Raw genomic sequence first — 24594 nt, 5'->3', positions numbered from 1 at the left:
GCTCCAGAAGCTCGAGCGGTGGAAGGACAAACGTTAAAGGGCCATGCTCAAGGGGTGGGGGAAACACGTGGTACGCAATGGAAAGCAGCTGGTTAGCCTTTAGAAGCTCACAATGATTTTCACTGATCAGAAGTAGCTCTCACTACAGAAGAGGCTGGAGATCCTCCTGTTCTCTACTGTGGCTCGATATTGTCACACAGGACTTCCAGTATGATGCTATGAAAGGACTTGCAACATAAGATGCACCTCATAGCATTTTATAGAATGTGCACTGCTGAACAGTAGGTAGCCTCTACACCAGCCCCTGTCTCATTCAGGAATAAACTCATGCCCAGGCATGGCAAAGCTATCTAGCATGTCTCCTCCACTGGGAATACACTTGCTCCCGGGTATGCTAAAATTAACCAACTTGGATCTATCTCTCTCATAAACAGACCGAAATACTGCACTGGGAACTTGTGCCCAGTCCACATACCACTCCACTGGGAGTTTCCAGGACCAGTGTTGCTGTGCTTCCAGTCACAATGGCTGTGTATTCCCTTCAGCAGAGTATATGCGTCCCTCAGATCAGAGTCTGTCTCTGTACTAGTGCCTTTGTATTCCCTACCCATTGACTTTGTCAACCGGGGTGTAGTAGCTTTCCTTGTCCGTTGACTCTCACCGTCACCTTCGATGCAGTGGATAACTCTACTGTGATGCAGCCTTTGATGGAACATGTTCATGTCCTCTCATCTGTATTGTGGTTTACCCCTTTTGAGGGATGAGACAGGATTTTTCCATTCATCTGAGACTTGTTTGACTTGTGAAGTAGCGAAGGGATCACAATTGTCATTACTGCTTTTAAACTGTAAAATGATCCCACTACTTCAAGTCATAGCAGGATTTGTTCTGAGGTGCCATTCCGGTGTGCATAACACTAAGGTCTACCTTCATTTTTCATCTGGTCAACTTTATAGACAGCCTTGTAGAACACCTTCATGGTTTGAAAAGTGGTTGCACAGCAGCTGATTACATCTAAGTGCTGCCAAGATATAGGTCATGCAGTCTGGACCTGGACACACAGTTGAAACTCAGAGTTCAGTCATTCCCGATCTCCTTGTGCTTTTTGAGAAGTCATTATTTTCCAAGAGAAAGTGATAGTCTTGTGCTTGATTCTGGATTGTTCGTGCTGCTGCAGATGGCTAATGTCATTAGAAGCTAACTCTGATAGGTACATAGGTACATAGGTACATAGCAGTAAATGCCTGACTAGATTACTGTAATTCGTTGTGTGCAGTGAATAGCACGTCATTAGTTCCTGGTGATGGACCACGTTATTGAAGATGATCTACCTGATTTTCAGAAGCCACCACGATCAGGGCTAGAGTTGCCTTCAGCATTGGAGCTCCTCTTAAATACAAGAGAGAAACTTAGGCATCTTTAACCTAGGTGTGCTCATTATGCCTATGTTAAAAATATTCTCCAAAGCTCTACAAAAAAATTAAAGGTCAAACTTCGAATATTCTTCACTCGTTCTTCATTTAAAATGGTACCTTTTCTCGGGATGTTGAGAGCTTGATGTCTCCAAGTTACTTACCTACCTGAATATTTAAGGTTACAGTTTCGGTTAGATCTCTTTTGGCACTATATACAAATACCCTTTCCTTTATTCCATTTATTTTCTTTCCTGCCTCTTTATCTCCAAGTTCTTTAGCCACTCTCTCCCTATCCCCATGTCAGTCTTCATGTCCCAGCATCCCTGCTAACTGGTGATAGTGGCAATGTCAGCAAAGTAGTAAGTGTCCATGTATGCACCAGTGTGGTTCTGAGTAAAGCTGAGGATGCTAGCAGAAGCGCACAACATTGAAGCCAGGCCTGGGTTAGAGTGGTCACCAGTGTCGCTGCAGGCAGCCCTGCTCGAGATGTGGGGAGAAACCAGGAACAGCTCAGGGGGTCACAGGTCGGTTATGAAGAGCAACTAACAGTTTGGATTCACCACTTATTGGAGTAACCCCCAGTGTGATGTGTTCTTGTTGGCAGTGCTTTAAATGGGCAGGTACTGTCTGGTACTGAGGACCTGCACTTCTCAGCGCTGCTGCAATGCTTTTAATGGGAGAGTGCCCGCTCTTCTTGGGAGCAAACTGGTACTGTGGATAATGAGTATCAACACTTCAATATTTCCATTTAAAGTCCTGCTTAAAGGTCTGTACCAGAGAGATTTTCACCGGGGGTCATCTAGCAAGCAATGCATGACAAGAGGTGTCTGCCACCCAGTAGGAATAAAATGGAGGACTTGGCCCTGCACCCAGAAATGGAAGAATGTATCAAACTGCCAGAGAAAGCTAAAATCTGGTTCCCACTGAAGATCATGTTTTCTACCGTTGTACATTCAGGAGGCCACAATATGGAAGATCGATGGGACCTGCTTACTGGTCCAAGATGGACCGTAGTATGAGATAGGCTGAGAAAGAACCAGTGTGAAGAGAGGAGGAGAGACAGAGAAGCCGTTGCTTGGGTGAGAGTGTGGTCGTGCATAGGAGATTTCTAAGGGAAGTGGGGGGGGACTACTGTGAGATATGTTAAGTAGAGAGGAGTTTGTATGGGGTGGCCATGTTGTGGTTCTTCACAGGGCCTTTCTGGTACTGCAGAGAAAGGGGTTTGTAGTAGTGTGTGTCCTGAGTGAGGTTGCACATAAAAGGTTTGTGTTGTGAATGTGTACATGGTCAGATGGCATATGTGTGGTCATATGCAATTGCTGCTTGTAGGGTGCTGGTCTTGGGTTCAGGCATAGGTCTTTCCAAGGTCGAAGAGGGAGTGGGTGCATTGGTTTTCTCTTTAATCGGGTTTCTCTTGGCTTGTACACCCAGGCGAGGGAGGCTTGGGGCGGGCCTAGAAGTGTCTTGGGATTGCAATGGACCTCTGCCACAACAGTAGCGTGGGTTCTCTTGACTGGTAAGAACGAGACAGTGGGGACAACAGCAGTGAAAGTATTGTATTTCACATTCTCTCTAAAGTTACTGACTGCTCAACAAAGGACAGCACCGAAATTGGTGCAGAAAAGGATTTCATCCACAAAACGCCAAATGGTATTTCGAAAGCACTAAACCCTTTTGCGACCCACTGTGCTTGGCCGTGGACACAGTGACCGTGGCCTTCGATGAGCAACAGACCACCATCTCTGCGTACGCACTCCCACATGCCAACCGTTTTTATTTATTTTTAAGCCGTGTGTTACGAACCAGTGCTGCTTTAGAAAATAAAAAACTCTTTTGTTGTTTACCTACAAACATGACCCAGTGAGAGAAGTATCTGCCAGAATTTGTGCCTGCACCTTGCAGTTGTGCCAGTGATCATGTCCCCTGACAGTTATTAACCCGTTTATCAGGCTCTGTTGTCTTTCATATTGACATTAATAATGCCCTCATTAGACAGTTATTCGACTAGAATTCCTGACGCTGTGGAACAGTTACTGTACCGTTAATCAGGGCATCATTATTGTGCCAGTAATTGAGCCCTGCTGAGCAGAAGCCGACTGTTCTGCATTGTTCTGTGTATCTTGTGTTTTTTTTACTTCAAGTAACTTTTTTCTAACTCTGTACCCATTTATTTAACATTGTGTGCGTTCAGTGCTCCGGGGTAACCTCTCTGTGATAGATAGCGCTATTTAAATTATCTACGTATATTAATAAGCATTTAGACACTTAAAGAAAACTAGGAAGTGAGTATATAGTGATTCCGTTTATGGTGATGATTATTTCATGAGTTGTTGTTTTGCGCCCTCTAGTGGAAGAGAAGGTGAAAGACCAGCTGGAAGCAGCGAACCCAGAGCCAGTTATTGAGGAAGTGGTAAGTGCACTACGCATATCTGGATAGTAAATAAGATAATGAAAAGAACCTGAACCTTGTTATTTGATACAGTACGGTTCACAGTAGAAGTATTGGCCAGTCGCAACAGCGAAATATAGTGGAAGAGAGTTTAGCTTGTGGCATACCCTATTGGGGACTCACTTGTTGAAATGGAGTCTCTCGCATGATTCATCTCTATGGCGCTTAAATCTTCAAGGCACTGTTACAATATAGAATTTTGCTTTCTTGTCTTCGTTAAAATACCTTCTCACGCACTACAAATGCGAATAGCGTGCCTTTAGCTACTCTGTGAATTTATATAGAGATGTGGAGTTATCGTTGAATTATGCATTTTACAGTTTCACAGATTTGCAATAGTCTGTCAGCTCATTCAAGAAAGAGTTGTTCATGTGCAAACCGTGCAGGGGGCTGGAAGGGAGCCGGCTCAACAGCTCGGGGAGTGACCGAGGTGGGGACATTCTGGCCAGGGTCTGAGAGGGGAGTGATAAGAAAGGGGTCTGTGGCATTCAGAGCAGACTAAGGTAAGGGGTAATTTTATATTGTAGCATTTGTATAGAGCTTCCCCACGGTTCGACTCTGTCCAAAGGTGGTTTCTGAGAGGTTTAGTAAGTCGTCCCTCAGGTTGTTGTGTGCGGCTGGTAGAGAGTGTGTTTAATAGTGCGGCCTGTGTTGGAATTATGTAGGTGATGTGCGCCAGCCATAGGCATATGCTCAAGATTTGGCGAAGTTGCAACAACACTTAAGGGTCTCATGGGCAGAAAGATTTGGAAGACAGTTATCTTAGCAGATACGTACCATACTTAGCATCACTATTTCTGATGTTGACTTTATGACGAGCTATCCTTACAAAGTGCTTGGTGAAATAGGAAGGTATTGAAGTCTAGCCTGTGTGACATAGGAGATCATAAGGGTCCTTGGGGTCTGCCGTGGAGAAAGACGTATTGACCTATTAGGAGCAGGAGACACCATTCTTATGTGGTCTGTGAGGGGCAAACTATGAGCAGAGATGCTGTGACCCAGTATAGATGCCATGACCGATCAAGAGGCGCCATTCAAAGAGTAGTGGAGACAGATGTACAAAGTGGCACTCACACCCCAGCAGTAGCTCTCTGATGGCCACCCCTTGACGCACCCAAGCCCCTCACCCCAGCAGATGTGTTCATCTTGTAGTATATCACAGCTGCTACATCATTGACTCTGAGGCGTTCACCCAGACGTAATGGAAGTACAAATCTAGGAATAGCACAGACACCATAACAGTGAGTTTGTGGGGCACAACCCACAGGAGTGCTTGCTGCTAAGCACCAGACAGCAGCTAAATATAAGTGAAAGTCCTGTGGAAGATATTAACGGTTTGCTTTGAGGGAATTAGATGCGGCTAGGAAGGGTAACGAGGCTAGAACAGGAGTGAAAAGGCAGATGTTCTGGCCTTAATTGGTCCGACTATGGAAGATACCACAGGGAGACGTCCTTAACCTCCCCACTCTTTACGGGGATGTCTGTGGTTGGCATCCTTGGAGAAGAGGTGAAATGGGGACAACATAGGAGAAGCAGAGGGAAGGAAAGGGTGTGGGGCATCAGCTACTGGCTAATGTGGAAGCAACGGGCTTGGAGCAGAAGAATGGACCCAGCTAAATAGAGTTGCACCTCGAGGACCACCTTAGAATGGATACCAGCTGCCTCAGTAATGCAGTGAGCCCAGTCAGCACAGAAAGCAACTGGCTAGGTCCTAGAAATGTAATTGCAAAAAGATCAATAATTCGCAGACGACAGAGCCAACAGAGATTTAGTTCGTGTGCTGTACATTGTTACAAGAGGCTGCTGATGGAAGGACGATTTTTTGAAAATCCGACCTTACTGCCGGGCTTCCCTAAGGAGCACCGCTTGCTGATTGAGGAGGGGTCTTCAGTAGCCGTCACTGTCGGGCAAGGTCGGGTTGGGAAGGCGGGCATTGGGCGAAGGGCCGGTGCCTAAGGTTTACGCATGGTCTGGTTTATGTTAAGAGCTCCGTCAACCGGCCCTCAGAGCCTTACTTTTTCTCCCTCCCCCCACTCCCTAGGCCACTGTAATATGGAGTCCGCGTCATGTGAAGGCAGGGTCTGAGGGGGAAGCTTGCGGCAGCGTCGCTAGGCCAGTAATGTATTGTTCTGGCCGCTGCAGACGTAAGCTTGGCCCCCGTGGGGCCGGTGCAGACGCCCAGGAGCGTGTTCCATTCCTGTGCTAATACGTCATCTCAACCCCCCTGGAGCACCAACAGCCGTGTGCTTTTCGTCACCCCTCCCATGTCAGACCATAGCCCTCAGGCTGTAGTTGGCTTGGGTGAGAGTAAGTGAAGTAGCCTGGCTGGGGGGGCCTGTTATTGGCCCCTCGGTCCCAGTCTTTCAGGCATCGGTGGAGGGGGGTCTATGTTGGCACAGGCTTCGCTGTGAGGCACCTTTGATCTTCTGTAATATAACTGGTGCTTATGTAACTCTAATTCCCTTGGGACGATATTACTCTCTATATAGCACTACATTTAAAAAATAACCTGTTTGTTCGTGTTTTAAAACCCTGCAAAGGCTGGAGCATAATAATGAAGGATTATTCGTTATATGATAATAAAAACGCCTGTATTCTTTTTTGCCTCCGTTTAGTTTAATTATCATCCATGGATCATTAAAGGATCTTTAGACTACATTTAAAACTGCTTTTACCTTAGATTTACTGTTTAAAGTACATATTGATCGTGCAGAAAATACCAGCTTTTGGAGAGTTTCTTTATTTTCATACCGGCCAAGATAGTAAAATACCGGTAATGCCGCTTAAAACAATGGCCAGGTTGCAAACATAGCCTGATCAGGAGTTTTGGCCTTTGGGCCATTTAGTTTCACCTTGCCCGCTCGGCCACAGCGTAGTTCTTGTATTTTTAATCAATGTTTCTGGCTCTATGAGCTTTAAAATACATCAATTATTAAACATTTCCGTAAAAATGAGCCCAATGAGACTATCCAAATAGTGTGTCATGAACGGGCTTGATCCAGGAATCTGGACCACTTTTTTGGGGGGTGCCCGGGCCGAATTATGATCCCAATCCGACCCTGCTGTCGGGGGCACACAAGTGCCCCAGCGTAGGCCACCCGTCGGTACCAGGAGTAGTAGGCCTGTGTAGGCCAGAATGGGGAATAGAGGAACTCAGGACCAGAAGGAAGGGGCTTTATACAGACCCCGGAAAGAGGGAGGGATATTTTGAGCAGCCAATGGTAAGAAAGGGAAGGCACTCTAAATAGACCCTGTATTAGGTGTAGGGCATCCCATGTAGACTCTCAATGTGGGACATCTTGAGCAAGCCCTGGAATCAGGAAGGAGTATTTTGAACCCTTTTAGGAAGGGTGAAAGGACATTTTTAATAGGCCAGGAAGACGAAGGGATGATTCTGCGCTGAAAATAAAACAAATCCGCTGAGATGTTGTTTACTACAATTACTCCATAGCCCAATGTTGCCAGCAACAATGCACATGCCAAACTGTATGCCACAAACATTTACCCTTCCTTCTAAAGTGTAAAATATGTAGAACGCACAGCAACAAGAGCCACCAGATCACCAACGTTTCACCTACGTCCCTAAGCTTTGTCTCTAGGTTATGTGTCTACAGTGACACGCCCGATAAACAAACACTGATTTGCATAATTAACCATCCTTCTAATGGAAACCCTTGCAAGAAATTTTAAAAAATGCCAAACTTGTTTGCATGATCAAAGCTAGTGCTCCTCTCTAGGGACTACATATCTTGGAATGCTTCATGCAGATCTGACATCCATATGGTAAAGTTACTGATGATATTACTTCATTTTTTTCCGGGAACAAATTCATAAAATATAACCATATCCATTCAAATATACGAATGCTTCTTGTCAGTACAAGTACATAAGTATTTCAGGTTGTATACATCAGATTCTTTTATAATTAATACCGACTTCAATTTACATATTTTTGTAAAAATCATATAAGGAATAATTTCTAATATTGATTCTGAAATGACCTTGGAAAGCCATCCTTGGCACTCCGAGTAGCTCTGGAACTGAGTTTGGGGTCTTCGACCCAGAACCGGAAAGACAATTTCTATGCAAAACTAAATTTACACAGATAACTATGACAGTATCTTCAATGAAAAACAGGCACACGCGGATATCGTCATAGGTATTTCAAATATATTTTCAGTTCTAAATTTGATGCCCCTGCCTACGGAATTAATACACAACTAGTCAGTAAAAAATTAACTCGCGCATTTCATGGTACTATGCAAACAATTAAAGGCCTTAGTGGGTTTTGGACTGCTAGTGAAATCTTTGTGTACTTGAAAAGTCACTTTTCCGGGGCAGACTTAGCCTTTCATCCTTGCATGGGGGATAAAATGAGCACCGATGTTAGATGTTCCAGGGAAAACTGTTATTTAAGTGCGTTGAAGCAATGCAGATTGTGTTCACTGTGCTAACGTTGTTCAATTTGATATGATGATATTCAGGGGGCAAAATGTCTCGGATGTTGTGGCCTTCAATCTATATTTTTAGACTGCTCCCTGTGCAACAGACACCTTTGTTTAGCCTTTTTTAATGTAAAACCTGTGTATTAAAGAAGTATTAGCTGCAGTGAACTCCCCCACCTTAGCCGTGTCCCTGAATCCTCGATATACACGGCTGGCCTTGACGCTGTTACTGTGTGCTCAGGATCAGACCAGAATTGTGTTTTTCCATCTCTAATAACTCCGTCTAAAGTTTCCCCCAAGGCCTGCGCTGATAGTAACGTGAGAATCTGTACATATTCTTCTTTCTAGGACTTGGCCAACCTTGCGCCACGGAAGCCAGACTGGTGAGTTCTGTCTGTTTACGGCACTATTTTGCAGTTATTTGTCAAAGTTTGCTAACATTTGTTGCCGGTTCCGATGGACATTTTCAGACAATGGCAAAACTAATCAGCAGACCCTAATCTCGCACCATAAAAATGAAAATAAAAGTCAAAACGCCAGTAAAAAAAAAAAAAAAAAAAAAACTCAAAGCAACTTGTGCACATTGGAAGTGTGTTGAACGTGTGAAGCCTTCTTGGTTTGAATATACCCTTTTGAAGCCTCAGATGGATCCCATAAACACGTGAACTGCTCCCGAGGCTCCCCCCGTGTTTGCACCCACTTCATCCGTCCATGGGACACTGCAGTATTTTAGAGGGGCACTGCAGATGCTTATGCATGCCCCTTCTATAATATGATTTGCACAGCTGCAGTGGCATGATCAGGAGGGTCAGTTATTTACATGTGGGCGTGGCTCCATGCAAATAAGAGAACTCTTTTCCATTCTGCCCTTGCCATATTAGAGATACCGACCTAATGGCAAAGAAGCCGCCAGAAGGTGCTCTGAAAATATGCCTCAGAGAGATGGCACGTAGTCAATAGCCCCCCACGGGTGCTCCCCAGGAAGGAGATGCATGAGTCTCAGGGATCCACGCCCCAGGCATCCCCTTGCAGGTGGGTGCAGAACCCACTGTACCTGCCTGCATTCGGATCTCCGCTCTCTCCCCGAAGTGGCTTCACCTACATTGGAAGACAGCTGCAGTTTCAAACTGCGTCCCCTCGTACACAACTGCACTATCTTTGACACAGGCGGAAACTGTCAGAGTTCATGCCTGGGCTGAAGACATCTCACTTTTATGTTTGCAATAGTGCACACTCCCCCGGTCTGCTCTGTGCAAACATAGTTAAGGATGTGCCACTGCGCAGATATGGGCAGTGAGCCTGATATATAACTCAGGCCCTGGAATAAACAAGTATTGACAAAGGCTATAGGTCTGATGTGTTTATAGGCACTTTTTTTGTATCTAGCACAGAATTGTGTTTAGCTGTGTCATAATATGATTGTATACGTAAGTTATATGCAGTAAACAGTTTTGTTATGCATTATGTATTATAGATGAATTTATATTTCAAGTCTTGTTAATGATTCAGCCAAGAGACATTTACAGGTAAATCACTTATTATCATAAGTCTTTTTAAAAAGATAGTCACAGTCGTTCGTCAGGAACGAAGAGAGATCTGAAGAACTGCTGCTTTGCTGTTTGAGAACGAAATGTAGCGAGTGTACATGGCGGGTGCTCTGTAACTGCTGTCAGTATTTATTTTATTTATTTATTGTATGACATACAACTGATATTTTGTTTGTGGTATCCCCAGTGCTTAATTTGAGCCAGTGGGAGCCACCAGAGTCTCATTTTTGGGGCTCGGCACCTATTAGTCCTCTTCAAGAGATTTCCAGAGGGCAAGATGGAGAAATAACACACAAAGTCGAAAGAAACAGAAAGGACGATAAACAGTCACAAACCAAGGCAGGAACCTCCAAGAGTGAGATTAAGGGGCAGGGAGTGCAGGGGCAGCTTCTCCTCCCCTCCCCCGCCAGCAGCAGGAGCTGCAAAACGTTTGTAGTAAAAACATAACCAACTCTGTGTATTATGTTTTTACTTTAAAAGTGGGCAAGGCGAAGGGCATGTCTGGGACGGGACGGAGGGGGATGCCAGCCCAACATACATGAGCAGTAGGGTCTCTCCAACCCGGCAACGCGACCAGGCAGAGGCTCCCAGTCTGCCTGGGAGCGCTTTGGCTGGGCGCTCCCAGCCAATCCTGACACTGCTTTGAGCAGTATCAGGATTGGCCACAGGGCAGGCTGGGAGCCTGTGCCTGCAATGACGAAGGAAAAAGGTAAGTTTTACTTTTACTGTATTTTATTTTTTGGTCCCACCCTCCCGCCATGCACTGCCCGCCCCTTCCCCCCCTCGAGCCACACCTAGGGGAGTGTCTGTTAGTGGATTTATAGGGCCTAGGTTGAATTCAAGACTAGCCTTGGTATTCAGCAGACTGACATTCAAAGGCACTGGCTTCTAAGCAGATCTTTGATTACCGGCACCCATTCTTTTGCAAATCAAGCACAGGGTATCCCCGTTACAGAATGTGGAATCTGATGAATACGACAAAGATGTTACGGAAGTTAACAGCTTAAGGCATCATGCTTTGCAAGTTCACAGCAGCAGAACATGGCTTCTGCTGGATTTACTCGAGGGGACAGGGCTCCACGCAGCACCTTCCGCATGTACTAAGGTCCTTCAACACCACCCAATCTCCTACAAAGTTGTCATTATATCAAGATCAGCAATACTGAGCTGCAAAAATGCTGCATCCACAATGTCACCTACTACAAGATCGTCAAGGTGTGTATGCACAGGGCAGTATAGATTCACTATTCTTAACTCCACATTTACCTACTTGACATTATAAGTGGTCTTTGATATAGCAGAATGCAACATTTTTGTGAAGTGATATAGTATATATAGTATAGTGATTCCACCCTTCTGTACGTTATGAAAACGTATCAGAAGTTGTCCACCCTTGTTAAAAGAGCCATTTGCAGTAAAGCAGCAATAACACGAGCGCTGTCTGCCCCAAGAAGAGGTTCTTCTTCCAGCTGCAGTTGCAAAACAACACAGTACACAAGATAGAGTTGTATCCAGGTAATTATCAGATATTTATCAACAAGAATACTTTTTTCACCGCAGGACTTGTAGTGAAACTCGAGACAACTCAAACTTCATTCTCATTGTTTGTGGTGAGGGAAAAATGTATTTTGTTGATTCTTACCCAGGTACAGTGCTGAACCCCAGATGGTATTAAAGACACATCGGTGAACAGTGTGACAATACTGCTTTACTTCCTCTTCGTAGCAAAGTAAAACAGTATACCTCCCCTTTCTAGCTTTTTTTCCTGATCATTCTCTCCACTTGCCATGACCAAACACCTTGGGGGAGTCTCTTCTGGGCCTCCCCCGCCTGCTTCAGCCCCTCCTCTTATACAGGTCTCAAATCACAGACCAAACACCTTTTTAACAACAAACTTCCAAAGGCAGTTAACGGGTGATAATGGGGGCTGTCTGCTGAGCCACAAAGTCCCGAGCCAACAACAGGAGGGCCAAACCTGCCTCCTCAGGGGCTTCAACAAGCGCAAGGCTTGCGGCTCTCCTCAAGAGCCTCCGCAATGGTAGGGTCCCAGGATCAAGAATAGAAAAGTCCCCTTTACAACAAATGAGGGCAGTCACATAAAATCCAGAGGCCTCTTATGTTTGCAGCAAGTGATTGGTGTGGGTTGCGGGGTCTCCTAACAAAACAGTCGGGACAAGCGCAGGGCTTCCCCCGTCTGTCCATTCGCTAAAATGGCTCTTGCTGAGGCCCCGGGGACGGGCAGCAAGCCACACCCTCCGACACCCACAAGAGATGCAGATATGGCTCTTCCTGGAGTCACAGTGTGTAGGAATCCACCCTAAATTAGTGGGGGGCAATACCTCCCACCTGCCCTGTGGCAGTCGACTGCACAGAAGTCGCCCAGTGATCTGCACCAGTGAGCTGCCTTCACCCACTACGTCGCCACCGACTCGGCCAAGCATGGGCCGGGAGCGACCCACCTCTCAGGCCACGGCCACTGAGGCCCACTGCACCACTCTCTGAAGTTCAGGGCAGCAGAGTGGTGGTCCGGCCAGACGTCGGCCTCCTTGCCCACCACCCGGGAGCTGGGATCGCTGTTCCCCAGGTCAGCCCCGGAGCTTCCTCAGCTTGCAGCTGCCATCTTTCACAGCTTGCCATGTCCCCAATCCTGGCATGTATGAGTGATTGATCACCAAGCTCTCATGTAAAGTATTGAGGAATGCAGAAACGTGATGGGTAGAATACTTGAATTAATCTCAGCCAGCTATACTCAGGGCTATATTTGGTTTTGCCCATTGTACGACCTCTGATCCAGAAGGAAGAGTCCTGTCCGAACTGCCAGGCCAAGCCTCCTCTAAACCAGAACACAAGCAGCCCTGAACTAGTTTCAGTAGTTTTGGGCTGATGAGTAGGGTGCAGTGGCACAGTGAACACAAGACCAACGTCTGGGCACACCCCTTGCACTGAGGAATACAAATGAGTGATGAGTGGAATGTTTGTACTCTTTTCTGCCACTGGTAATGACTCAGCGTTGCATCCTAGTTCACTGTTGTTTTGCCCATTTTGTTACCTCACACAGGACCCTTCCACCTGAAAATCAGTCTTGGTTTAACTCCACAGTTCACCTTCCACCATCACCGGCTCTGTCCGCAAAGAAAGTAACTTCTGGAGGCAGTTTAAGACCTTTACTCTCAAATCAGATTTTAAAGTGATTCACAGCTGTGCCACAAAGCCTTTATTTGGCATCACTGGTCATCAAGTAAACCAATAAATAAGTTGCAGGCTCCTATCCGAATATGCGGGAGGAGAGAGTGGTACCGTTGATGCTTTTATTGATGGAACATTCTTGCATCTGTGTGTGCTTTTAAAAAATATAATCACTGATTTGTGTTCCAGGGATTTGAAGCGAGATGTGGCTAAGAAACTGGAAAAACTAGAGAAGAGGACACAAAGGGCGATTGCAGAATTAATTAGTAAGTATCTAAGATAGTGCAAACAACTGTCACACAAAGCAGTTGTGGAAGCTGCTGAATGAGGTGTTAGAATGTCGTTCTTTGATCGCGTAACTTTAGCACCTAGGAACAAGCCCTTTATGTGAGAGTTCATTCATATCGAGGGGGCATGTTTGCAAATTAAAGGCAGTGAAGGCATTCATTTGGCTCTGCTGAAGAGTCTGAGTTGTGTCTAAGGAGACTTTATTGTTTTGAAGCTGTTCTAGAATGGTATCAGCGGCATAACGCAAGTCCTTAAAGCTCCTACAGTGCATGGGGGTCTGTACCCTTCGGGTGGCCCCAATTGGTCTAAAACCAATGGATAGCTGTGAGGTATGGAAGGTTGAGGGGCCCACATCGCATGTGCAGGGTGAGCCTCACATTTTGCATTACACCACAGAATGGTATTCCTCATTTAGTACCAGTACAAGGTCAGTTGACCCTGCTTCTAAAATGGACGAGGACCCATCTATTTTTATGTAAAAGGCCCGTCGCATTCTGAAACCTAGGTAATCCTCTTGGGGCCAGTAACAGCTCCGCCTGGATTACAAAATGAAGTATTTCACCCTGGGTCTTCGGCTGCTTTGGGAACACTTATTTGTGCAAGTTATTCCCCAAAATCACATAGTCTGGAGTATTCTCAACCAGTACCCATAGGCTCTCCCTGGTGTTACTGATACCCTGGAATTGGTAACTCTTGGGAAGGGGAGCGCATGTCAGAATGGAGAAGTCAGTGTGCACCGCCACCCCCACTTTGTAATTCTTTCAATCATTGCTCTGAATTTTAACCACCTTTTGGGAACTAGAGCTTTCACGGGATCTGGATTTCTAAGGGGTTTTCTTTACCCCCTCCGGGCAGTGCTTCACATTGTACATCAAAGTTCATCAAATTGGGATGCTGCACATCATTAAGAAAAAAAGGTAATCGGTGGGGTTATTGAGAAAACAAAAGTTTGTGAATGAAATGCATGAATATATACTGTTTTCTCTAGGCATGTTCCGTTCCATTGTGTGTTTGCTCGGTGTGCAGTTACAGATGAGTATCGTCCAGCACTGGGCCTTCAGGATGAGATGCAGCTTGAGTGCCTGTAGCACAGCTAGTTATGGGAAACACGTTGTGAGGTGCTTGTTACCCCCTAAGTGGTCACAGTGAGCAAGAAAACAATGGACTAGAATCATCCCCTAGGTCGTATTAGTGCACAGGATTAATTCAAGTAATTCCATACATTACATTCGTTTTTCACGTCCTTGATAAAATGCGATCCTCAATGTAAAGTTCATGCTTGTCTCCAGTGGTTACATGTCCTTCTCAGTGGTGGCTGCATGTCCTTCTCAGTGGTGGCTGCATGTCCTTCTCAGTGGTGGCTGCATGTCCTTCTCAGTGGTGGCTACATGTCCTTCTCAGTGGTGGCTGCATGTCCTTCTCAGTGGTGGCTGCATGTCCTTCTCAGTGGTGGCTACATGTCCTTCTCAGTGGTGGCTACATGTCCTTCTCAGTGGTGGCTACATGTCCTTCTCAGTGGTGGCTGCATGTCCTTCTCAGTGGTGGAGCCAACTTGTGGATTTTTTTACAGGCGCATTGGAAGTTTCTCTTGTAGCTCTAGAAGTTACTCGCAAAATTAAAAGTCCTTCTGAGTCCAAAAGGAAATTGCCATCGGAATCTAATTAGTCTTTTTCTATGCCTCTGATTCGCCTGCCTTGAGAATGGCTGTGTCTTGACCACTGAATACCACCACCCTGGCAAGAATTATCCGTGCAATGTGTTGCTAAAAAGCACAACCTAAACTCAATCCTATCACCTAGACATCATGTTCACCAACTCAGCAGATTGACGGCAGGATGTTTAGTTTTCTTACCATAATGTGTCTGTGTTTCCCCAACAGGAGAAAGACTCAAAGGTCAGGCAGACGACTTGGCATCAGCAGTTGAGTCTGCAAAGCAGGAAGATGGGGATTCTGATTAAAGGAGTGCAAAGGCATAACTCGTTAAGAGTCCTTGCTGGATCTGTCACATGGTTGTAAAGCGCTCTACCAGTCAATTTCAATCTACAGTCTGCCATAACTTGGATACAGTGAATCATGGTGTCCTGATTACAAACAGCCTTTTCTAATGTGGACCATATGGCCTAATCTTCTCAAGCGTCTGATGTTTTCAAAAGCTATTTTAGTTACAATAGAATGTACCTCCAAAGACCGCACATTGTGTGTTGTTGATGAGATGCAGTGATTTCATACTAGAGCAGGAGTTGATGGACTCCTGCTAATCCCCTAATGCATCGGTGTTTAAGATACTGGTCGTGTTCTGGAAATACAATGCAAAATAACACCAGGGTTCATAAAGCTGTTACCCAGCACATCATGGTGCTGCAAAGCGAGGAAGACTGAAAATATCCTTGTGGGAGAAAGAAACCCAACATACTGTGGCATCTCAAGAAGGTTAGTGGATCTGATAAAGATACATTAACATATGGCTGATTCTGCCCTAGTCTTGTTCCTCTATTGAGAGGCATCGGCTTGTGATGGATCCCTCACGATTCCTCTGTGTCCATTCATCCTCTCTTTGTGTGGCATTCCTAAAGTCCCCTCAGTTGCAGCTCTCCCATCCCCTGAAAGTACTTTGCCTCTGCATTATGTGGTCAGTGATCACTTTGATAGCAAAGATGCCTAATGTACAGGTCTTTTGTACTGTTGAAATCCCGCATTTTGCCATTTATTTCTGATTGTTCTTACTTTTTGTTTTAAAATAAAATGTTCATTTATGACAATAGTGTTGGATTCATGAGTGCTTGAATGTCAAGGGGTGCCTGGGTTATTGTCCATTGCTTTTGATTGAGGCCACAAGGCCTGATACTGGGTTCTTCAATCCAGAAAGGAGGGAGGGATTCATTGCTATAATCCATAAAGATTTTTGCTATTAAGATGTATTATTTTTAAAACTGAGAATAGGCTTCTGTTTACATGATCTCCTTTATCCACAGAAAATATGGCTTGTGGCCCATAAGTACTTATTATGTCTGCCAGGCAGCACACACGGCCTTGGAGGAAGCATTGCAGGTAGACTCGCCCCTCCCTAAACCTGATCTCCCATGGGTGCCCTCAGTCCATGCACTCTTTCTCAAGACCCTATCTGAAGATCAACAGCTTCACTGCCTCGCAAAGAGGGCAAAGCTACTCTCATAGTCTTGGTTCTAGATGGCAGCATTGACACAACAGGAATTAGCCCAACAGATGGGCTTATGGATCTATAATCCTCGTGGCTGCAAACAGAAAAGGCAAACAATTGCAAATAACGCATGTCCACCGGTCCACCTGCAGTTTAATTTCACTGGTACCTAAAAAAGGGCTTGGAGCCTCCCCATTTCTTACCATTTGCTGGCTTCACATCACTCTTTTTTGTGGCCTCCTTAATTCGCCATTGCAGGCGAAAAGTCATTTCCGATTACTTCTGTGGAGCAGGGACCAAGCACAAATTGATTCTAGTTAATCAGTGCCCGTCCGCTGCTCCCGATGTAATTGAGGTATTATTTCTTCCCCACTCCCCTTGCCTGCTGCCCCCTCCATAGCGCTTACACTTTCTTCTTCTTTTTTGTTGTTGTCACATTTCCATACACAGACAGTCGAGAAACCGAGTTGCCACCTAGAGCCACAAACAATTTGCTGACTGCTTTTCATTCCGTTTTTTGACCCATAAATCTTGCACCTCAATAGCCTCCATTCCAGTGTAGTGTTCAGCCAACTGTGCATTTTAAAAACATTACAAGCTCATAAAAGTGGAACTGAAGGAATAATGAACAAAAATATATTACTTAAAGCAGATTATGTTTTTTCCTGTTCTGCCACATTTCAATCTGTATCACGGTACTGATCCCTGGACTGCAAGGAAGGACCCAGATGCTCTGGCTCTTTGGTGGGTTGGAGCTGGCCCTGCTTCTGGCTGCTGCCTCTCATTGAAACCGAGGCCATAATCCGTGAACTATGTTTGTCTCTATTGAAGTGTGGTGGCCGTGTTGAAAAACTGTGTGGCAGCATTCCTATAAGTTGCTGGTCGCTGGAGGAAGAGGCATTCTGTGGATTTCGGAAACATCATCTCTCACATTCTTAAGCAGTTTGAGAATCCCAAAAAGTGTCTTGCCAGAAAAACTCCCAGATTCATCACTTCTACCTGCACCATCCTGTTATCTGTCCTGTTTTCTGTGTTACTTCCCCCCGCCAGCCATTAAAAAAGCATTATTATGCGGCCAGCACTGGCTGAATCATAGCGTTTATTTCATAAATTTACCTTCAGCCACGCTGCACAGCATGGCATACAGACGTTGGCAAAGCCAATAGTTCTCCCATAGGCAAGACCAATTAGCTTTGCCAATGCTTGTTTAATTTTTATTGTTTATAATCAGCAGTACACCGCAAATCAAAATTCAAATGTTGATGCTCATTTTCATATTAGGAGAGAGGTAATCATGACCTTGTACAGACGCATACTCAGTAGCCTTGCTATCATACATAGTACTGTGAGCAGCATACGTAAGGTAAGCCTCTCAGTTGACCTAAGTAGGCAAACTAAGTTGTTTTATAACCAAATAATAAGAATACTAATAGTACTAATTCCAATAATAATAATGGTAATAATGACAACGCTAATAATAATATTAATTATAATAGCAGAACAAATAATAATAGTGAGGTATAGATGGTCCTTGATATACCACTAGGACTGGACTTTTGGGAGGAAAACTTTATCTAAGGCTATACTCTCATCTATATCATCTCAGCTACTGAGATTATTTTTGCATTTACCATATTGACCGAAGACTAAGCACGTATGAACCTATATACGCCTGAACCTAATATCGGAGAGAAACTTTAGATAGTATGCATTGAAAAAGATTTGAAAAGAAAGCTGGGAATCTCAACCTCTCTATACTGATATATGGGCTAGGGTTTGTCATAGCTACCTAGGTAGCACTGTCTGCCTGGACGCCTGAGTAAATATGCCGGGGGTGGAGGCATTAAACCATGAAATGAAAGGTTTGTCATTAAGAAGTCTGGCCTCTAATTGCTGCATTATGCATGTGGCCCATGTGCTGAATAAACATCACAACGCTGTCAAGGGTTGAGTTCAACAGGATGGGAGGTGGTGAGTGTGGGTGAGGGGAAAAGTAACTTTATAAGGAGGGGGGGGCAAAGCTTGCTCGGCTGCAAGATGGCCACGTCTTAGCAGAGCTCCGCCGGCCACCTTCAAATCCATGCTTCAATCCTGTGGTCGCACTGAAATACGACCTCTAATAATCCAAGTTGCCGCCGGAGGTTGTGTCCCGGAACCGATAATTTTAGACAGCTGGCGCTGCGAAAGTGACCCGGAGATGCGGGGCCTGGTGTGAGTCTGGAGCAGCCTGGACACCAGCACGGCGTGGGAGGCGGTCTTGGCTGGTAATACCCCCGACCGGGGGACTACTGAGAAATCGCAGCGATCAGAGACACTTAACCTTGGCTTGGCAGAAGGGAAGACGACCGGGTGATGACGGCTGAAGAGGTCTGGGAAGGGAGCCGGCCTTGAGGTGAGCTTGACGGAGGCCTGTGCGGCCTGCAGCGGGGCCGCAGCGGCCCACAAAGTGCACAGCGTCGGAAGAGAGCAGAACAGGTGCAGCGCTGTGGCCTGAAAAGGGCTATCCTGAACTGTGCAGCACTACGGCTGGAGAGAAAAGGAGGCTGAGTGTGGAGGTTAAGCGAGGCGGCCAGGCTGGGGAGAGCAGAGAGTCCCCCGCCCGGCCTGGGGTTGTCGGTGACATGAGGTGGCCCCTATGTGCTGGACGGAGGCCTGAGCACATGGGACTTTGTGCACTCCTCGCTAGGGTAAGGTTGGGGAGCCTTCATGGCCCGGTAGTGACCGAGGAGGGCCCAGAGGTCGAGAGAGCGTGGCGCGATTGGTGCTGGAGCCTGGCCGAGTGGTGGAGCATCTCAGTGAGTCCCAGGTGGAGAATTACAGGCAACGTTAGCTGGACAGTAAGCTGTGCGGAGCGGGGCCTACCCCGGGCGGTGAGTTGCAGTAGCGGTGGTTACGCATACGGATATCTGGTGGCAGCGGGTGCCCTTTCCTAGTGTAGTGATACAGAGGCCTTGGTGTGCAACCCGGGACATATTGGCACAGAGGAGGCGTCCCGAGGTGGCTCCTCTTTGGAGAGTATATCCTGTGTGTTAACCAAGGCCCGAATCATGGGCAAGACGGACAAAAATCAAGCCAAATTGCAGTTTGACCAGCGTAAATCACAGAACTCCACGGGGGACCGCACAATGGCGGGTGCGTCTGGAGGAGCTGATGTGCCATCGGGGGAAGAACCAGAACTGAGACAAATATTAACAGGAATGCAGCAAAGCCTGACCCAGATAGACAGTAAAATAGACTCCCTTTCCTTCAAAATGGACAGAATGACGGAGCGGCTGGATAGGCATGCAGAATGACTAGACTAGTCAGAACGGTGCATTTTAGAGGTGGAGGACGGCCAGTGAACTATGTCCTCCGGTCAGGCTAAGATGGCACAAAGAGTTAGTGGCCCTGCAAGCAAAAGTAGAGGACTTGGAGGCCAGATCCCACAGGAATAACCTACAAATAGTGGATGTTGCTGAATCTACTGCTGTAGATAACATGGAGGGCTACATAGAGCGCCTGCTCATCCAGCTGCTGGGGCACAACACATTTTCCAGTTTGTGGTTGAAAGAGCACATCGCTCGCTGGAGGCCCGGCCGCGCCCCATCATAGCCAAATTACTAAACTACAGTGACCGTGATGCTGCCCTGCGACGAGCTAGAGAACTCAAAACCCTTCAGCATTAGGGGATGATGATTTTGCTTTACCCAGATTTTACATAACAAGTGCAAGAGACTAGATGGCAATTTATTGTAGGGAAACTGCAGCTGCGGGATCCACGTTTGGAATATAGTATGTTATACCCGGCAAGGTTGCGAGTTATGGTGGATGGCAAGACGCTCCTCTTTACAGACCACAAAACCTTGCCAATTCCTGAAGCGAAGGATGGCTGAGGGGAGAGGGCGCGAAACGGGAGACACCCTCTCACGAGATAGCTGTGACTAGCATTTGTGTAACCACAGGTGTGAGTAGGAGAGATGTCCTGTATACACTGGACAAGGGTGACACAGGGCTGGAGACAAGGCACCAGAGATGAATACCAGTGGTGCGGGGAATGTTTTTGTGGGGCACTGGCTGTTGGCGGTGGCGTCGAATAGTATGCTACAAAACAGATGACAAGAGGTCTTCTGGTGTAAGCTGCGAGTACCTAGCTATTTGACCATTACAATACAGTAGGTGGCCAGCACTAGAGGGATGATAAGCACAGCTGGGCAACATCCACACGAGCGTGTGGAACACTTGTCGGCTTAAGAGAGGGTCACTTTGGTCCATGGAAGGGTGGGGGTTGGATGTATATGTGCAGACAGGCGGGTTGGGGGCAATGCCTGTTGTGGGTGGGGGTGGATTCAAAGGGAGTTACATGGTCTAAAGGTTTTTTTTTTCTCAGCAAAGTGACTGCTGACTCACACGCGCAGGATGGCAGTTACAGGGTTCTATGCATACTGTAGCTAATGGCAAATAGCATTCGAGTACCAGATACAAGTATGGGTCCGAATATGGTGCGCATGGTCACGTGGAATGTGCGAGGTTTAAATGATGCCAGAAAGGTGCGTAATGTAGTGGCCTATTTGCAGCGGCACAGAGTGGACCTAGCTCTTTTGCAAGAAACTCACCTGGTTCCGAGTAGCCCTATGCTTAACCCTAGGAGGATGCAGGGGCAAATTCTGGCCATGGGGTTTACATCCCATTCTCGGGGGTTGTTGATTTGGGCATCAAGGTCCTCCGGCAGGTTAAAACAGACCCTAATGGCAGGTATATAGTGGCGTGCTGTATTAATGGCGCTATCACGTTTCTCCTAGTTGGGATCTATGGGCTTAATTTTGATAACCCCCAATTTTATTACGATCTGGCAGCCAGGACAGGCACCTGGGGGGGTGGCTCCCGCAGATATGGGTAGGGGACTTTAATTGCACATTGGGCCCTTCACTAGACAGGTCGGGCGCATATAGGAAACCAGCTTTGGCGGCCATAGCAGTGACCTGGGCGGCGGCGGAGTTGGGGCTGGTCAGCATATGGCGATGCTGACACCCACTGAGGGGGGGGTACACCCACTACTCTGAAGCACATAACTTACATACTCAAATCGACCTTTGGCTGGTCCCTAAAAGTATGGTAGGTAACTTGCAGGTGGAGGCCCCCTGACCCAGAACATACTCGGATCATTCCTCGGTCCCGCTGGAGATGGCCTTGAGGCCCAGGCCGATCCCCCCCGTTTACATGGAGATTTCCCCCATACTCGCTACTAGACCCAGTATTCCACGACGAGTTGGCTGGTGCCATAAAAGATTTTTTTCAGATCAATATCGGCTCTGTAGATAGCATATGCACTGTGTGGGAGGCATTTAAAGTGTACATACGTGGCATAACTACAGCAAAACATGCTGGGGTCCTGAGATTGATTCGGGGGCATCTGGACTCTTTGGAAAGAGAGCTTGCCCAGATAGCACAGGAGCACCTACACATGTCTGACAACCAGATCTTGGGTTGCATATGCACCACTCTGGTGGAATTTCAGGATGTGGCATTCACTGAGGTCCAACATATGGGGAAATACGAAACGGCCCGCGTTTATGGGGAGGGTGAGAGACCGGGGGCGGTGTTGGCGAACATGGCACATTCCAACAGAGAGAAAGACATGATTATGGTAGTGCAGGCCGAGGATGGCAGCGAGATCACAGATCCAGAGCACATAGCAAATAGGTTCCGCGAGTATTATGAGGCTCTCTATACCTCCAAGATTGCCCTGAATCCGGAGGCACTGTTAGATTACCTGCTACGTATAGAATTGCCATGGCTGACAGCAGCAGAGAGTCCCTTATGGCGCCTCTGACCCTTGAAGAGATGAGCAGGGCCCTGGGGGGTATGGCGGAGGGAAAGGCTCCAGGACCTGAACGGGCTGACAGTAAGGTTCTACAAGGCCTTTAAGGATATATTGTTCCCACACCTGAGGTCAGTCTACGCAGAGATGGCGGAGACTAGTATTATGCCGCCCTCAATGCGAAAGGCGATGTTGATTGCACCGCTGAAGCCTGGCTAACCTCCAACGCAGTGCTCATCCTACCGTCGATTGTCATTAATAAATGTAGACACAAAAATCTATGCTAGGATCCTGGCAGACCGACTTGCCATACTCTTACCGAAATTGGTTAAGCCAGAGCAATCAGGGTTTATTCCGGGCTGTAGTCTCACCGCTAACCTCCGTACAGTGTTTGGGGCTATACAGAACGTAAATCTGGAAACGAAAGCTGTGGCTGTTTTCTTGGATGCGGAGAAGGCCTTTGATTCGGTGGAGTGGCATTTATGACGGTGGTGCTGCGGCGGTTGGCAGTGGGGGATGTCTTTCTACAACTAGTGATGAGAAGCCTTTGGCCAGACTTAGAGCTAACAGCTTGGTTTCAGATGTCTTTCATATTACTAGGGGTACTAGGCAGGGATGCCTGCTGTCGCCCCTGCTGTATGTGATTGTACGGGAGCCGCTGGCATGCGTGTTGCGGGAGTTTCATAGTCATCGGGGTCTCCGTTTCCAGAACTATAATTTGGTGATCTTTGCTTATGTGGACGACACCTTGCTATATATCCGAGACCCACACCATAACGTGGCACCGATATTAAGAGTGATTATAAAATATGGCGCCCTCTCTGGCCTACGGAATAACTGGGACAAATCCACTGTGTTCCCCCTGATGCCGGCCACGACTCCTGTGGATGTGGATTTCCCCCTTAAGTGAGAAATGGGATTGGTTTGGTACCTAGGCTTCCGAGTTCATACAGACCCTAAGATAGTAATGGCAGATAACTATGCGGTCACGATTAAAGCACTGGCAAGAGATGTGGAGAGATGGGTCAGGCTGCCGCTTTCGTTGGTGGGTCGAATAGCCCTCATGAAAATGGTAGTGCTTCAGAGATTTTTGTTCCTTTTTCAGAATATCCCTATGTTGTTTCTGAGGGCATTTTTTGCGACCTTGAGGGCTCTGCTTGATAGGCTAGCCTGGGCAGGAAAGCAGCCAAGAGTCAAATGGCAGACCCTAACCCTACCGTACGAGATGGGTGGACTCAACACGCCGAATCTGGAGCTGTATTACAGCCACCCATGCTATGTTTGCCCACACCAGGATACATGGCTCTCAGGACTTGCCATTCTTAAAAACAGAACTTGAGCTGGCGGCCCCAGATGCTTTGCCAAGTTGGATCTTTCACTCCCTGTCTCGAAGATATGGGGAATTCGCTTCCTTGAACACTACCACACAGGCCTGTCATAGCCTGATGTGCCGGCACGGGCTCGCCCTGCTATATTCCATGCACTTGCCTCTGGAGTGGTATACGTTGTGGCGCAATAAAAGTGTGGTGGAGGCCATGCGTAAGCTGAATATCATGACAATGGGAGACTTTTCCCGAGAGGGTGGCATGAGTACATGGGACATGGCTGTGGAGTTGGTGGGTGAGACGACCCCGTTTCTGCAGTATCAGTTTTATAGAGACAGGCATGCAATGGGTATCCTTTTGGGTGAGGCACTGCGGGAACCACTGGACATTCAGCCCCTCTCTATGATTATTACAGAAGAGCAACCCTGGCGTTAAGTGTCTAAACTTTATGCGCAGGTACAAAAGGCGGGTATGCATGAGCTGATGAAGGCCAGAATTGAATGGCGGAGAGATTCGGGGGTGCAGTTAATGGATGAACAATGGCAATATTGCTGCTCTATGACCCCGCGTAGTCTCTTTGAATGGCAGACACGACTTGATGCACTTTAAATACATAAATAGGGTATATTATACACCCCTCAAACTTTATAGATATGGGTTGCTTGTGGAGGCCACCTGTCCCAGATGTGGGGAAGACCAGGTGGGTTTTCTCCAAATGTCGTGGTCGTGCCCGGCGTTTGATAGCTATTGAGCTACTGCTGGCTAAGCGTCTCATAGCAATGTGTTGAGATCGGGGTCCTGTGCCGACGATAGAGGAGTGGCATAAGGATATGGTGTACTGCAATACGCAAATAGACGCATATAACGAACTAGCTCCCCCAACCAGCAGACCTCCACAATTTTGGGAAGTCTATAAAAAAATACCTGATTGGCAAAGAAACGGGTGAGCCGGAAGGAGAGGGTCTTGAAGATGGGCAGACTAAT

The 24594-nt window shown here is 46.8% G+C and overlaps 1 protein-coding gene across 1 annotated transcript in view; it reads left to right on the top strand.

The window, feature by feature from the left end:
* CCDC12 (coiled-coil domain containing 12) overlaps positions 1-16092 on the top strand; it is a 251075-nt gene extending 234983 nt beyond the window's left edge. The window contains exons 4-7 of the mRNA XM_069210918.1: positions 3764-3825; positions 8658-8692; positions 13232-13308; positions 15210-16092. Coding sequence (XP_069067019.1) covers positions 3764-3825; positions 8658-8692; positions 13232-13308; positions 15210-15289 — 254 coding nt within the window. The 3' untranslated portion in view covers positions 15290-16092. The remainder of the gene's footprint in view (positions 1-3763; positions 3826-8657; positions 8693-13231; positions 13309-15209) is intronic.
* The last annotated feature ends 8502 nt before the right edge of the window (positions 16093-24594 follow it).

The sequence above is a fragment of the Pleurodeles waltl genome, chromosome 10, assembly GCF_031143425.1.
Source record: "Pleurodeles waltl isolate 20211129_DDA chromosome 10, aPleWal1.hap1.20221129, whole genome shotgun sequence".
Taxonomy (NCBI): Eukaryota; Metazoa; Chordata; class Amphibia; order Caudata; family Salamandridae; genus Pleurodeles; species Pleurodeles waltl.
The sequence above is the reverse complement of the archived record's forward strand: the minus strand, read 5'-3'. Positions and strand labels throughout refer to the sequence as shown.